The following is a 14,927-nucleotide window of genomic DNA, read 5'->3' as shown; positions in this document are numbered from 1 at the left end:
AAGGTGAGTAGGTCAGAGCAGAAGCGAAGGATATTCCAGGCAGCAAGGACAGTATGGTGTGAACTACAAACAACTCAGTGTTACCAGATGATTATGCCATGGGGAATAGACTCAGGAAGCTAGAAAGGTAGCCAGGGAGCTTGTGAGGCATGTTAACAAACCTGGACTTCATGCTGCAGGTGAAGGGGCTGTTGAAGGGTTTGAGCAGTGAGGCAATAAGGTCCCACTGTAGCCACAGTGAATAATGGATTTATGGAGGCCAAGAGTAGAGGCAGGGAGACGCCCAGAAGGGCCTGACCTGTGGCAGGGGCAGTGGGAATGAAATAGCTGAATCAGAGAGAGATTTAGGGGGAAAAAGAAACAAGCAGGAGGACTAAGTGAATGCATGATTAGGCAGCAGGTGAAGGAGTCTTCAGTTTCTTTCTTACTGGGGTGATGGTGTCAGCAATTGAAATAAGGAACACACAACGGGGAGAGAACTGATCTGAGTGCTTATAGATCATCTGGCAATAGGCAATTGGATCTAGGACTGTGAAGCTCGGAGAAGAGGCCAGGCTGGATGCAGGTGGCAATTAAAACCTCTGGAGTGAATCAATTCTGAAAACTTGTATGTTTAAAGTCAAGAATGGGTCAAGGACAGACCCCCAGAATCAATGTTTAAATGATGAACGGAAGAAATAGAGCCATGAAGAAGGCAGGAAAGGAATGGCCAGAGAAGTTGTGTCTATTGGACTTAAATTAAGATGCAGTGGTGAGGGGCTTCCCTGGTGGCGCAGTGGTTGAGAATCTGCCTGCCAATGCAGGGGACACGGGTTCGAGCCCTGGTCTGGGAAGATCCCACGTGCCGCAGAGCAACTGGGCCCGTGAGCCACAACTACTGAGCCCGTGCATCTGGAGCCTGTGCTCCCCAACAAGAGAGGCCGCAACAGTGAGAGGCCCACGCACCGCGATGAAGAGTGGCCCCTGCTCGCTGCAACTAGAGAAAGCCCTCGCACAGAAATGGCCCAACACAGCCAAAAATAAATAAATAAATAAATAAATTTATTTAAAAAAAAAAAGATGCAGTGGTGAGGTTTATGAAAAGTTTTAGTGCTGTGGGTGGGAGGTCAAGTAAATCTAGATTTCAGTGGATTAAAGGGTGAATAGGACAAATTAACTTACTTACAAAACAGAAATAGAGTCATAGATGTAGAAAACAAACTTATGGTTACCAAGGGGGAAAGGAGGCGGGGAGGGATAAATTGGGAGATTAGGATTGACCTATACACACTGCTATATACAAAATAGATAACTAATGGGGACCTACTGTATAGCACAGGGAACTCTACTCAATACCTTGTAATGACCTATTTGGGAAAAGAATCTAAAAAAGAGTGGATATATGTATATATATAACTGATTCACTGCTGTACAGCAGAAACTAATACAACATTGTAAACCAACTATACTCCAATAAAAATTAATTTTAAAAAAGTGAATAGGAAGTGAGGAATTAAAGACCGAAAGAGTAGATTATTCCTTCAAGAAGGTTGACTATGAAAGGAAGGAGGAATGGTGATATTAAAGATATATCAAAGGCTACTGGAGGAGGTCTCTGACCTTGTTTTTAGGCTAGGAGAAACTTTGGCATGTTTATGGGCTCAAGGGAAAGAGCCAGAAGCAAAGGAGAGGTTGAAGATGTAGGGGAGAAGAGAGAACTGGTGGTACAAGGTCCCAGGGGGAACAGGAAGGGATGTGACAGTAGTGCAAATGTGCTGGGAGGAGGGAGGGATGACTGGTGGGCTGGTGGGGTGATGTGTGCAAGAAGCTGACGTAGTTTATGCTTATACATCCTTTGATGGGAGTGCTACTGAAAAGCACCAGTGCTCTCTCTTAAATCTTCCCCAGCTGCTAAGGACTTGATCTCAATCTTAATAATGAACCTTTTCCTCTACAGACCATCTAGGCTGACATTTTCTCTTTATGTGTTTGCTGAAGGGAAAAGTAGCTCTCCCAAAATATGTCATTTTAAAAGAGGTGATTTATTATGTTTGACCAAAAGAATTAAATGTTATCCAGAAATACAGAGAGGTTATGGGAAGAGAAGTTTCCAAACATGGACTTGGTAGGCTATCAAGCTCTTCCTGAGTGCTCCTTCTTCTGAGACCATCATAGATCTGGCCCATGGGTCTGCCACAGAGCATGGCCAGGAAGGTGTAATCAGAGGCTGTTGTGTCACTGGTGACTTAAGCAGATCTTATCGGCCCTAATCCTTGGACTCCAGTCAGATTTTTGGCACCAGTTTTCTGCAGAAATGGAAGGCTGCTACTCGAGGTGGAGCTTGGCCATTTATTCACTGACCATTCCAAAGAGGTGATACAATTGCTCTTCCAGTTGCTTAATAAGCAGTGAAGTGGTGGTGATTAAATCAGGCTGCAGCAGAAGCCTGGGGTGGACTGCTAGCACGGCCATAGAGACTCTGGTTGGCATCACCAACAGCAGGGTGATTCTGGGGGGTATCTTTTCCATCCCCCTGATTGATGAAAGTCTTGGCTCAAGTATCACCTCCAAAGAGAGGCCTTCAGAGACCACCCTGTCTAAAATGATATGCCTCCCATAGCTCTCATTACCCTCTTCCCTGTTTTATTGTCCATCATTGTACTTATCACTCCTTCCTGGAGGGTTTTTTTTTCGTGGGGGTGGTAGGGGGTTGTATTTTTTTTGTTTGTTTATTGTACATTTTCCCACTAGAATGTAAAATCTGAAAACAGACTGCCGGTCTGGCTTGCTCACTGCTGTAGCCTCAACAACTAGCACATAACAGATTCTGGATATTTTAATGAATACATAAATAGACATTACAACAGTAGGATCATAGTATGCATTCTATTTTAAATTAAAGGCACTACCTTTTATTTTACTTGAATTTAACAAAAGTAAAAAGAAACTGAAGTAAAACTAAAGGCATTGTTGAATTGTTCATCCAGGCAGTATTCAGAGTTTGGAGCCATTGTTCTATATGTTTGGATTTCACTGCTGAGAAATTTGAATGAATTAGCACGCTTAAACTTTCTCCCACTTACCCATTTTTGTGAGCTATATTATTTATACATTGTCAAGTTTTAAAATATGTATATTGCTTTTATTGTAATTCCCACATTTATTAGTCTTAGTTATATATTTACATCAACTCATATTTTCACATTCTTATTTTATACTGAGTTTTGACCTATAAAATAATTTTAGGGCTTCCCTGGTGGCGCAGTGGTTGAGAATCTGCTTGCCAATGCAGGGGACACGGGTTCGAACCCTGGTCTGGGAAGATCCCACATGCCGCGGAGCAACTAGGCCCGTGAGCCACAATTACTAAGCCTGCGCGTCTGGAGCCTGTGCTCCACAACAAGAGAGGCTGCGATAGTGAGAGGCCCGCGCACCGCGATGAAGAGTGGCCCCCACTTGCCGCAACTAGAGAAAGCCCTCGCACAGAAACGAAGACCCAACACAGCCATAAATAAATAAATAAATAAATAAAATTAAAAAAAAAAATGAAGTATTGTCATAAAATTAATTTAAAAAATTTAATTTTAAGTTTTGACCTATTAAATAAATTTAATTATTTAATGATTTTAATTTAAATTAATTTAAATTCTTCTATGGAAGAATCGCGGCATCAAAACTTCTTTTTTGGCGGTGCCCCGCAGCTTATGGGATTTAATTTACCGACCAGGAATCGAACCCGGGCCCTCGGCGTGAGAGCGCGGAGCCCTAATCACTGGACCGCCAGGGAATTCCTGGCATCAAACCTTTTAAATAAATGTATTTCAGAACTTTCAGAGAATAAACAAAAATAAGTTCCTTTCTTGCGTCAGTGATGAGTGTTTAGGGAAAGACAACATCTTCGCCCTTTTAGCTCTGGCTCTAGCAGCCATTCGCCTCCGGACCTGGAGGGCAGGACCGCGCGCGCCCTGTGGGCGCAGTGCAGCCAGGAGCCGCCAGGGGCCGCCACCGCGGGCGGCTCGCGACAGCGCCGCTCTATGCGTCGCCTATGCGGAGGTCAAGAGGATACTGGACCGGAGGGCGCGGCGCAGTGCCTCCTGGGTCGGCGTAGCCATGGCGGCTCGTGTCCTTAGTGCCTGTGTCCGCCGACTGCCCGCCGGCTTCGCGCCGCTGCCCCGGCTTCCCACGCTGGCCGCGGCCCGGTCACTCTGCACTACCCTGTTCCCCGCGGGGGCCAGGACGAGGCCTGGGGCTCCGCATCCGGCCTCGGTGCTCACGCAGGTGATTCGCGGTGACTTTGGGGGGACTTGGCTGGGGTCAGGCGTCGGGCCCGCTCGTGGTGGTGGGGACGGGCCAGGCACCGGGGCCGCAGCTACTGTGGCTGCTGTTGGCGGGGGTGACCCGGGGACGCCTGCTCGCTCTCCGTCCCACTGCCTAACGGTGCTTGGTTGATCCCTGCCGGGACCCGGGGGACCTAGTGATTACGGGCAACAGCACAGACCTTCCAGTCAAACACCCTTGGGTTCGAAAGCTGACACCGGAACTTTGGAAAAGCCTTGTAACCTCGCTGAGCCTCAATCTGAACCGTAAAAATGGGATACTAGTTTCTACCTTGTGGAGTTTCAGCGAGGTTTAGAGGAGGTGATACAGGTAGAGTACCGAGGGCGGTGCTTGGTAAGCTCTCACAATACTGGTTGCCGTTAATCGTAGTGATAATGGTAAATACCGTGATAGCTTTCCAGGAAAAAAATAATGACAGGGTGCAGAGAGGAAGACACCCTGGCCTACAGCCTTCTTCACAGCAGTTCTCTCCGTGGATTTCTCCCTGTGGCACCTTTTGTCTGTTTCTCTTGGAAGGATAGGAAACAAGTAGTATCTAGTTTTTTTTTATCTGATGAAACCTTTTGAGACTGAAACTCTCCTTAGGTCAGTGATTCTCAACCGTGGCTGCACATTCAAGTCACCTGGGTAGCTTGAAAGAGAAAGAAAAATAAATCCCTCGTGGGCTGCACCCCTCCCCGTCTGATTTACTTCTCTGGGATGAGGCACTGACATGTGTTTAAGTTCCCCAGGTGATTCTGAAGCGCCTCAAGATTAAGAACTGTTGTCTTATAGTAGGATAGACTCCCAAGGTTAAGTTGAGAATTCCCTTTTCAAACTCCAGGACTTCATGTAATTGTGGTTTCAATCTTGACTAAGATATGAGAATAAAAACTAAGGATGCCCTGGCCAAATCAGTTAGAATCTCTAGAGGTGGGGCTTGGTCATCGGTTTTTAAAAGTTGCCAGTGATTCTTTTATGCAGCCAGTGTCAAGATTTACTGACAGTGTAGTGGATTCATTCAGGGGGCATTGTCTTATCGATGAATCAAAAGGTTAAAAGTGTCCCCTTGAAGTTGAGTTAAAAGAGCAGTGTGTATAGTTGCCGTTTTGTTCCTGAGACCGACTTTGGTGTTAGGCTAAGAGGCAAAGTGATATTCCTTATTCTTAGAGCACTGCTATTCAAACTTGATTGTGCATACTGATCACCTGTGTTAAAATACAGATTCTGGAAAGGGGCCTGAGAGTCTTCATTTCCACAGGGCTTCCAGAAGACCCTGCTGCTGCTGGTCCTTGGACCACGCCTTGAATAGCAGGGTGCTCGGGATGTTCCACTGCCTCTGCTCGGTTTGCAGTTACAGCAGAGAAACCATTTTCTTTATATTTACAAAGTGGTTTTGACTGAGTGCTCCCGTTTAGCCACCTTATATCCTTTGCGGCTTGAAGTGGAGAGTAAATACTTGGTTCATTGTTGAGGGATACAGAGATGGATACAAAAGAAAGACATCAGTTCATGTCTTCATTGGACACGTGGCAGCTATATGTTAACCTTGCCAGCTTATTCCCTGCTGTGCTTTCTTCCCTAGGCTGTTCTGACACTACTTTCTCTTGGTTCATCTCTTTTTGTACCTAGTTGGGAACTTTCTACCAAATCCTTAAATGTTGGTGAGGTCCAGAGATCTCTTACCACACACTCTCCCTGGCCTGTCTCTTCACTTTCTGTTATTGCCTGTATGCCAGTCACCCCAAACCTCCCCCTCCAGCCCTTATTCATCTTGTCTGAACCTTCACTCGTTCTACCTATTCCGTTCTGTCAGGTTTTCCCTCCTCAAATCCATCCATTATGCTCGCCCCAGAGCAACTAGTTATTCATTTATATACTAACTGATTCCCCCAAAAAAGGAGCTAAGGCAGCTTTCCTGGGTCTAAAAATATAACAGTATAAAATAGAAGGTACGAAAAAAAGGATAGTGGCCTAAAATGGGGCCTTGAAGTCTTATACTTGACCCAGAACCCCGAATCTGAAGTGTCTGGCAGCCAGAGCACAGAGAATTTCCAGAGAGTTCTGTGGGGCCCAGCACCCAGATGAAGACAAAGCACCTGTGCAGGGAAAGCTCAGCTGTTGCTGGTACTGGAACCAGACTGACATGCATGATGGTGTTGGACTTGGGGCTGCGATCATGCCTTCATTTTCCCCACATCATTCATTCCCCAGTAAGACAAACCTATTTTGTCTTACTCAAGGCTCTGCAGCCCCAGGCCCTGTCTCTTCAGCCTCAGGGCCCACATCGGTGTACCACCTTGCCCTTTAATCTCCAGCAACATGAACTGATTTCTTCCTACACATTACACTTTCATGCCTCGTTTCCTTTTCTTGGCCTGTCCTTCCCTCCTTGAAAAATCTGTCCCCATCCTTTTCCTGGCTAATTGCAAGTCTGGTGTCTCTACCTTCCTGGCCTCTCAAGGACTGATTGACAACTTTTGTTACTGAAGCAGCCTACAAATACCTTTGCCACATTTTTATTATAATTGATATGTTCTGTTTGTATTGGTCTTCTCCATTAGACCATAGGCTTCTCTGAGCATAGAGGTTATGTCTTATTTATCTTTGTGGATCCAGCCCACCACACAGTGCTTGGCACATAAGGTAAAGCTCAAAGGCTGCTGAGACAAGCAGGTAGTAGGTAAAGGCAAGACATTGCCACATGTGAGGACAGGTGTGTGTACAGTGCAGAAGCAAGAAGAGGGGCTTAATTAAAACCCCCAGTCAGCATGGTCTTGAAGGCAGCAGTTGCTCAAGCAGTCGGGGCAGGATGTGATGGCATATGCGGAGGCCAGGAAGAGCCTGGCACTTACTTAGGGTTGACCCTTAGGCTCCTGTGGAAGGGAGAGACCCGAGTTGAGGTGGGAAGACAGGTATATTGAAGGGCGCTGTATACCGCACTGAAGAATGTGGGTGTTCTCTGTCTAGGTCACAGGGAGTAAAGATTAAATGCAATTTGTTGAAGGAATGTTTGAGACCTTTCCTCCCAATCAGCTGGGCTGGGTGACCCAGTAAACATGATGGTGAGGGAATGGGAAGAGTGGGGGTTGGCTCTGAGGTTTCTGGCTAGAGCCCCAGGTGGTAGAGAAAATAGAGGTCTGCGAGCAGGTGTTTTGGAAACAGGTAAGGAATTTATTTCCAAACTGAGATTGAGATGTCTGTGCTATCTGGGTAGAGCTGTCCAGGGGGTAGTTTGCAGAGATGGTCTTCAAAGCCATCTGGGTTCCTCTGAGTTTCCCTTAGAGATGGACCCTGTTGGAGGTAAGATGGACGTTAATAGTCGGGTTTACTTCTACTAGTCCACAGGGTAGTCATTCTTTCCCTGCAGACAGTGCCTTCTCTGATGTCTGTGGGAGGTGATTTTGTCGCATGTAATTGTTAAGTGTAGATCTTGGGGAAGAATAATTAACACCAGAAGCAGTGTTGGCTGTTGGGGACATTTTTCAGAAGTGCTTGTCCATTCTATATCTTTTTTTTGTTTTTGTTTGTTTTTAAATGGCTGAGATCCAGTAGAAGGGAGGCAGTAAGACCCTCCAGGAGGCCATTCTGGGAAACCTGGGGCAAGATACCTAACCTTTCTTTCTCAGTTTCCTCATCTGTAAAATGGGGTTATTATTAGCTCTAAAGGAGATGACATATGTAAAGTGCTTAGGGCGGTACTATGGCCTGACATAATGATAGAAAATCAATAAAGAGACCAGAGCTGGGCAGTGGCATCGAGAGGGAAGGAGTCAGATCGAGTACTTCGGGGCTACACTACTGCCAGACTCTCAGACTGGCAGGTCGTTGTCTCCTGATCCGACTAGATAGCCCTAAACAGCGCCTCCTAGGTGTGTGCCAGGCAGTGTTCTAAGCCCTTTGTGTTTCATGATCTCGTTCATGCCTCACAGCAGTCCTGTGAACTTGGGTACTGTTGTTTATGCCCATTTTACAGATAAGGAAACAGGCATAGAAAGGTTAAATAACTTGCCCAAGGCCAAACAGCTAGTAACAAAGAGCTAGTGCCAGGGTACTTCTGTCATTCCGGAGTCTGAGTTCTCACCCGCTACACCTTCCTGCCTCCTGCTGAGCCCACTGCAGCCACCCTTTTAGACTGGCATATGGTCTCCAGGTGGAGTCCCCTTTGATCTCATTTAATCACAGGGTACCCACCTGGCCCCTGTAGGCACTTGCCAGTGCTGCTGGGGTCCTTGCTGACACCTAGTGGGCCGCTTGGGTAGCTGCGTGCAAGCGCGCCCTCACCAGCTTCTTCCTTTCCCTTGGGTGCCGTGCACATCAGCCTCCCCTGCCTCTCACCCTCTCCCAGCGATAATTCCACCTCATACCACCTCTCGCTATGCACACAGACGAGGCCTCTGTTAGATCTTTCCACCTCAGATTTCTTTTCTGTCATTACCAATATTAACTCATGTCTTCTCCCCCTTTCTCTTTAGTCCTTTCTGCTTCTTTACTTTTATTTGTGGCTTGACAGCCTCTTCTAGTCATTGTTGATAAGTAGGCTGGTGATGTTCCCAGAGCAGAGGTCTCCATAACCCATGCTGCAGTCGGAAGGGAAAGGAGACCATAAATTTAGACAAAAAAGAACAAGTGCTCTAAAACTCTGAAAGTACCCAGAAATACTCTTTAGAATATTCGTAAAACTCTTCATCTAATCTCTTTGGCTTGCTGATTAAACCTGATTTCAATACCTGATTTGTTTTTTTTGTTTTTTTTTTTTAGCAAGATAAATGTTTCTAAAACAGATGTGTACTGATTTGGTTCATTTGGCAGTGTTTTTTATTATGATTTTTCATAGACCTTTGTGACTCTGGAGGACCTTAACCCCAACAGGCAAACCCACTTTCTGTGGGTTTCTATGCCCTAAGAACTCCAAACTGCAGACTTAAAATCAACTTTAGAAGGAGAACAAACCAGTTCAGATTAGGGACTTCTGCAGTGAGAACTGCCAGACGGCTGTCTCATTTTCTCCTCTTGTGCACCGTACCTCCCACGGCCTTAAGTCCACTGATCTGTGACTTGGAGCCCCTTCCACATTTGGTGAAGGGATCCAGTCAGGACCCTGACACCTAGTTGAATACCAAGTAGGCTAATATCAGAGAGATTTGAGATACTACTCCATCATGGCAAAGACCAGAATGGCTCATTATTTAGTTGGTGGCAACAAGGCAAGCCCACTTGGAAGGAAAATAGATTGGAATGTATGCCTGTCAGGCTCCATCATCCTCTTCTTTTTTTTTTTTTTTTTTTTAATACTTAAGATTTTTTTTTAAATTTTTATTTTATTTTATTTTTATTTTATTTATTTATTTATTTATTTATTTATGGCTGTGTTGGGTCTTCATTTCTGTGCGAGGGCTTTCTCTGGTTGCGGCAAGTGGGGGCCACTCTTCATCGCGGTGCGCGGGCCTCTCACTATCGCGGCCTCTCTCGTTGCGGAGCACAGGCTCCAGACGCGCAGGCTCAGTAGTTGTGGCTCATGGGCCTGGTTGCTCTGCGGCATGTGGGATCTTCCCAGACCAGGGCTCGAACCCGTGTCCCCTGCATTGGCAGGCAGATTCTCAACCACTGCGCCACCAGGGGAGCCCCATCCTCTTCTTTGGGTTGGTACTGGCTTCATTTGTCTTGGCCAAAGTCAGTGTAATTACTGCTGGGGCCAAGTTAGACCCTTCCAGTGTATGGTTCTCAGTGTGAGCTGCCTTTCAGTTCACCCTGACAACTCTTGGCGTGAGTTATTTTGACTTGGGTATTAAAGGTGGCAGTGCCTTACAGAGGCAGTGGGCTGCTTGAGATGCCATGAGAAGCCTTAGGCTCTTCTGCAGGCCCTAGATGATTTTAGTGGCAGTGTTACTGAGCGGAACAAATGTCCAAAGCCTGATGGCTGAACAGAGGAAAGGGGGCCAGTCCTGGCTCTGAGGGGAAAGGAGATCCATTTTTATGCTCTTGAACTGCTAGGGCTTCTGACACTACCCAGCATGAGGCCTCGGTGTGTCCTAATGGCCACAGTTAGAATCAGATGAGGTGGGTTTGCTAACCCCATGAAAGCTTTGTGAAAGACATCTGTAGGCCAGTGCCTTTATTTAGAGGCATTTCAGGCTCAACAACAGTGCTTCCCTCCTCCTTTGGTCTAGGTTCCAGGTGGAGTTACACCGCTGTGCCGCCAGTATAGTGACGCACCCCCTTTGACATTAGAGGGAATCAAGGACCGTGTTCTTTACGTCTTGAAACTCTATGACAAGATTGACCCAGAAAAGGTAATTGATGTGGTTTAAATGTTTTTTCTTTAAATGAGTATTTAGTCACATGGTACAAAATCCAAAGGGTTTAAAGGACATTCAGTAAAAAGTCACCCCAGGCACCCAGTTCTCCTTCTGGGAGGTGCCTGACTTCTTGAGTATTTTTCCAGAGATTCTCAATGCACATGGAAGGGCATATATATATATATATATACAAGTACATGTATGTATATTGTATGTACTATGTGATCTGTATCTCCCAACCTTTTAAAAAAAACACAACTGGTAGTACACTGTAAATACTGTTGTGCACCTTGCTTTTTTAACTTAACTCTTCTTGGAGTTTTTCTCACAGGGCTGCCTTAAAACATTCCCTCTTTAATAACAGAATCTGTGGTGTGGGTAGGGTAGTTTGTTTTTGGTGTGGTTTTTGAAGAATTCTTCCTGGTGATCCTGAGGTCTAAATTAAAGACAGGGTGATCGTAGACACTGTGTGCTATTCTTGAGGGAGCAGAAGGTCACTTGTAAGGTGTGGTGTCTTAGTGGTCAGTAAGGCAGCAGGAAAAACCAGACTCTCACATGTCATTCAGAACAGTGATCAGAGATCATCATAAAGTATATAAAGTGAGTTCATCATTAGCTTTATATATACTGCTAACCATTTCAAAATAAGGTAGAGTAAGTTAACATATAAAGCACACCAAGTGTGGGTTGGCACACGTTAAATGTATAATGTTAGTTATGGCTCTTTATGTTTAAAATATGGCCTCTTTATATTAAAAAATCTTCTGTATAATGATTGAGATTTCACCATTCAGTTGTCTTGAGAAACAAACGCTCTCACAGACTGAATTTTGCGTTTGGTGTTTCTTTTCTTGCAGCTCTCAGTAAATTCCCATTTTATGAAAGACCTGGGCTTAGACAGTTTGGACCAAGTGGAGATTATCATGGCCATGGAAGACGAATTTGGTAACACACACGGGCTGAGTCTTGGACCTGCCTGTTGTGGCTCTTGATTTCAGTGGATTAAATGCAGAGAAATGCTGGGAGCCTGATTGGGGTTTGCAACAGTCGTGCCCACCCCTCCCCCACTCCTGCTTACTGTCAGGGGAAGTGATTATTAGAGACAGTGCACTTGTTTGGAGAGCACTTACTGCAGGTCCGCAGAGTGCCCGGTGTAATACCAAGGGCTGAGCGACCAGAAGAGGCCTGGGGGAGTGTGGCACAGAGATTCTTGAGGTGGGGCTCCGAGATGAGGGCATAGCCTCACCTGTGGAGACGCTGATGACACCTTGGGGCACCGTCTCCCTCCTCCCCCCCCCCACCCCCATGAGCTAGGCCTAAATGTCTAGAGAAGTGCTGGGTGTGCCAAGGATAGGGCGTGTGCGTGCACAGACTCATACGCGCATGCACGCTTTGGTTTCCTGCAGAGCCTCCCATGCACACTCCAACTTACCCTTGTCTGGGACGGTTAGTTGTGCAAATGAGACCTTTACAAGGTTCCACGGCTCATTTTGGGGGTGAATTGCCTGAGTGGAAGCCAAGGGACTTCTGTGCCTTCCTACAGAGCAGAACTTAACTACAGTTCCTCAGAGAGTATGCTAACTAGAGGGATGGTATTGGTTAGGGCTACGGGGTTTCTTTTGGGGGTAATGAAAATGTTCTAGAATTAGATGATGGTGATGGTGCACAACCTTGTGCATATACTAAAAACCATTGAATTTTGCATGTTAAATGGGGGAATTTTCTAATATGTGAATTATATCTAAAAAATATGTTGCCTGGAAACATAACAGGCTCACAACTTAAATGGGATTCAGGGTTGCTGGAAATTTTTGATGTACTTCTGGGTATTGCTGAAGTGTTAGATACTTTCAGTTCTAAAGGACTGGCATTTTCTACACTCACGCATTGTTGCACATTTTACTTTCAGGGTTTGAAATTCCTGATATAGATGCGGAGAAGTTAATGTGCCCACAAGAAATTGTAGATTACATTGCAGATAAGAAGGATGTATATGAATAAAATATCAGGTAAATAACTTGATTTATGGAATTATGTTCTCCCATAGAATTAATCTCTCTGTGGTTCTTCAATAAAGACAGACTTGGGAAGAAATGGAAAAATGGAAGTGCTTGACAGATTTTCACTGGTTATAAAATGCAGGCACCTTCTGATTATCTGCCACTCCAAGGAGGCCAGCCCTAGTGATCATCTTTCTCTTCCAGAGGTGTTGACAGCAGTTCACTCCTGGACAGGACTCTCTTACTGATTGTCAGCCCTCCTCGTAAAAGCAGCCTTGTACAAAAAACTGTGCAAGGCAACACAGAAGCAGAGACCTCTGCCTCCCTCGGTTACCCACCCAAGGGTAACTGTCCAGGAAGCTGAGATGGCCTGCCTCTTAATTAGGCAGGAGAGGCCTCTTGGGTAAGAGGATGGACTCTAGCGTCAGACACCTGAGTTTATTCTCAGCTCTGCAACATTCTATAAGCCCATGGTCTTGGGCAGGCTGTGTAGCCTCTGTAAGCCTCAGTTTCCTCATATGTAAAATGGGGATAATGATAGGACCTACCTGGGGCTTCTGTGAAGGTAAAATTGAATAGTGTATGGAAATCACTTAATACAATGCTTGATGTAAAGAAGCCTCGTGATAAATATTAGCTATTGTTCTTAGGCTGTAGAATAATCAAGTGATCAGACTTTTAAAATAAAACATTTTGTTAGAGTCTATAACTTTATAGTTACCCTGGATTTAGCACCTCAGTGATTATCACTTAAGGTCAGTAGCACCAGAGAGAAACACTGAACTTGTCTTTTGCCAGACCCCTTTTCTTCACTGAGAGAAGACTCAGAAGATGCTGGCGAGTGTCTGGAAGTGAGAACGCATCTCTGCATCATTGCTGACTTTGACAGAGTAATTCTGTTTAGACTTGTACTTAAATTGTCTTAAGTGTTTTTGCCTGTTGAAAATAAATCTATAAAACCAACATTTTTCTGTCTTCAGTTTTTTAATTTTGTCTGTAAAGTGCTTTATTTATATTGACATTGTTTAGCATTTTTAGAGATTTGTCTAATTTGTCATTGGTATTCATGCATATCAAAAATATGACTTTTCCAGCAGGGTACTTGAAACAAGTTGCTCTCCCATCACCTTCAGCATGAGGAATGAATTAGTGATAAAAAACATTTTGCCTCAAAAATGCCTCAAATATATTTGTGCCTCCATTAGTTTACTGATTATTCCATGTATCAGCTGACACCAGTGTGTGGGACTAATTTTTCATCCCTGTCCTAAGGATCTATTTCTGAATTAATGGAATTTAGTAATTTTGGAGGATAAAAGGTTCTCTTTCCTCCTAGAAGATTACTTTGACATTGTGTCTTTGTCATATATCAGTAAGTATTAACTTGTGCTCCTTTTATTCCTAGCACTGCGTTAGGTCTTTGGAATTAATGTAGGCAATTGCCTAACTCTTGATGAGATTTAACTTGAGAGACCTATCATAAAATACTTCTCTACTTTTCCCGAAACTTCTAGTTTGTAGGAGGGAGGAGACCAAGGTCTTGTAGTTAAGTAGGAAGTGGCCTTACAGAGGTGGAGGGACTGGCTTAGTGACCCTCAGCCGGCAGAGAATCTTCATGGCTGAGGGGTGACATGGCAAGATTCTGCAGTCTGGTCGGGGGTTCAGGCCACACTCCCACCTGCTTCTCCTTCTTGGAGGTACCCAATGTTGCCAGTTCCTTCTGTGTCACTCTAGAATTACTATAGACAAAGTCAGGCAGCCGTATTTCCGGCCCTTTTCAGTAATAGGAAGCATTCATTGTTATACTGCATTTTTTTTTTAATATTGATACTTAACAAGGTATTCTTGGAAAACTGCCAAATTGGAGCATAAGGCACTGCCTCATTCTTTTTCACAACTGCATTTACTCAACAAATAGTTTGAGTGCTTATTAGGCACTAGAGGTCCGGTAGGCAGCAAAACAGGCTGCACTAGACTCCTTTGATGGGAATGTACCATAATTTAACATCTGGGGTAAATGTCCTCCTCGCTATTTTAACCCCCATGGCAGCTGCACATTTTACCAAAAATTGCATCTGTCTTTATTGCTGCCTAAGATCATGAAGTCCAGCAGTACTGCCAGCGAAGTGACTGCTTGCTAACCTCTTAACCATACACCTGCAGTGAAATGGCCCCTTCACATCATTCTGTAGCTAAGTCCCGAAGGAGCCAGAATGAGGAAAAAAAGCTCACTGAATCACACACATTACTCATTGATGATGCTATTAAAGATCTGGGTGTTCAAACAACAGCAGAGGGCTTTCTGGTCTAAAAACTTGCTGGAAAGTTCTCT

The 14,927-nt window shown here is 44.9% G+C and overlaps 1 protein-coding gene across 1 annotated transcript; it reads left to right on the top strand.

Moving 5' to 3' along the window:
* Positions 1-4,040: 4,040 nt before the first annotated feature.
* On the top strand, positions 4,041-13,558 carry NDUFAB1 (NADH:ubiquinone oxidoreductase subunit AB1). Its single transcript, XM_082362636.1, has 5 exons — positions 4,041-4,257; positions 10,467-10,589; positions 11,453-11,540; positions 12,505-12,604; positions 13,394-13,558. The coding sequence occupies exons 1-4, from the start codon at positions 4,090-4,092 to the stop codon at positions 12,594-12,596; spliced, it is 471 nt and encodes a 156-aa protein (XP_082218762.1). The 5' UTR covers positions 4,041-4,089; the 3' UTR covers positions 12,597-12,604; positions 13,394-13,558.
* Positions 13,559-14,927: the final 1,369 nt, after the last annotated feature.

The sequence above is a fragment of the Balaenoptera borealis genome (assembly GCF_965194805.1).
Source record: "Balaenoptera borealis genome assembly, chromosome: 16".
Taxonomy (NCBI): Eukaryota; Metazoa; Chordata; class Mammalia; order Artiodactyla; family Balaenopteridae; genus Balaenoptera; species Balaenoptera borealis.
This window is presented reverse-complemented; position numbering and strand designations above follow the sequence as displayed.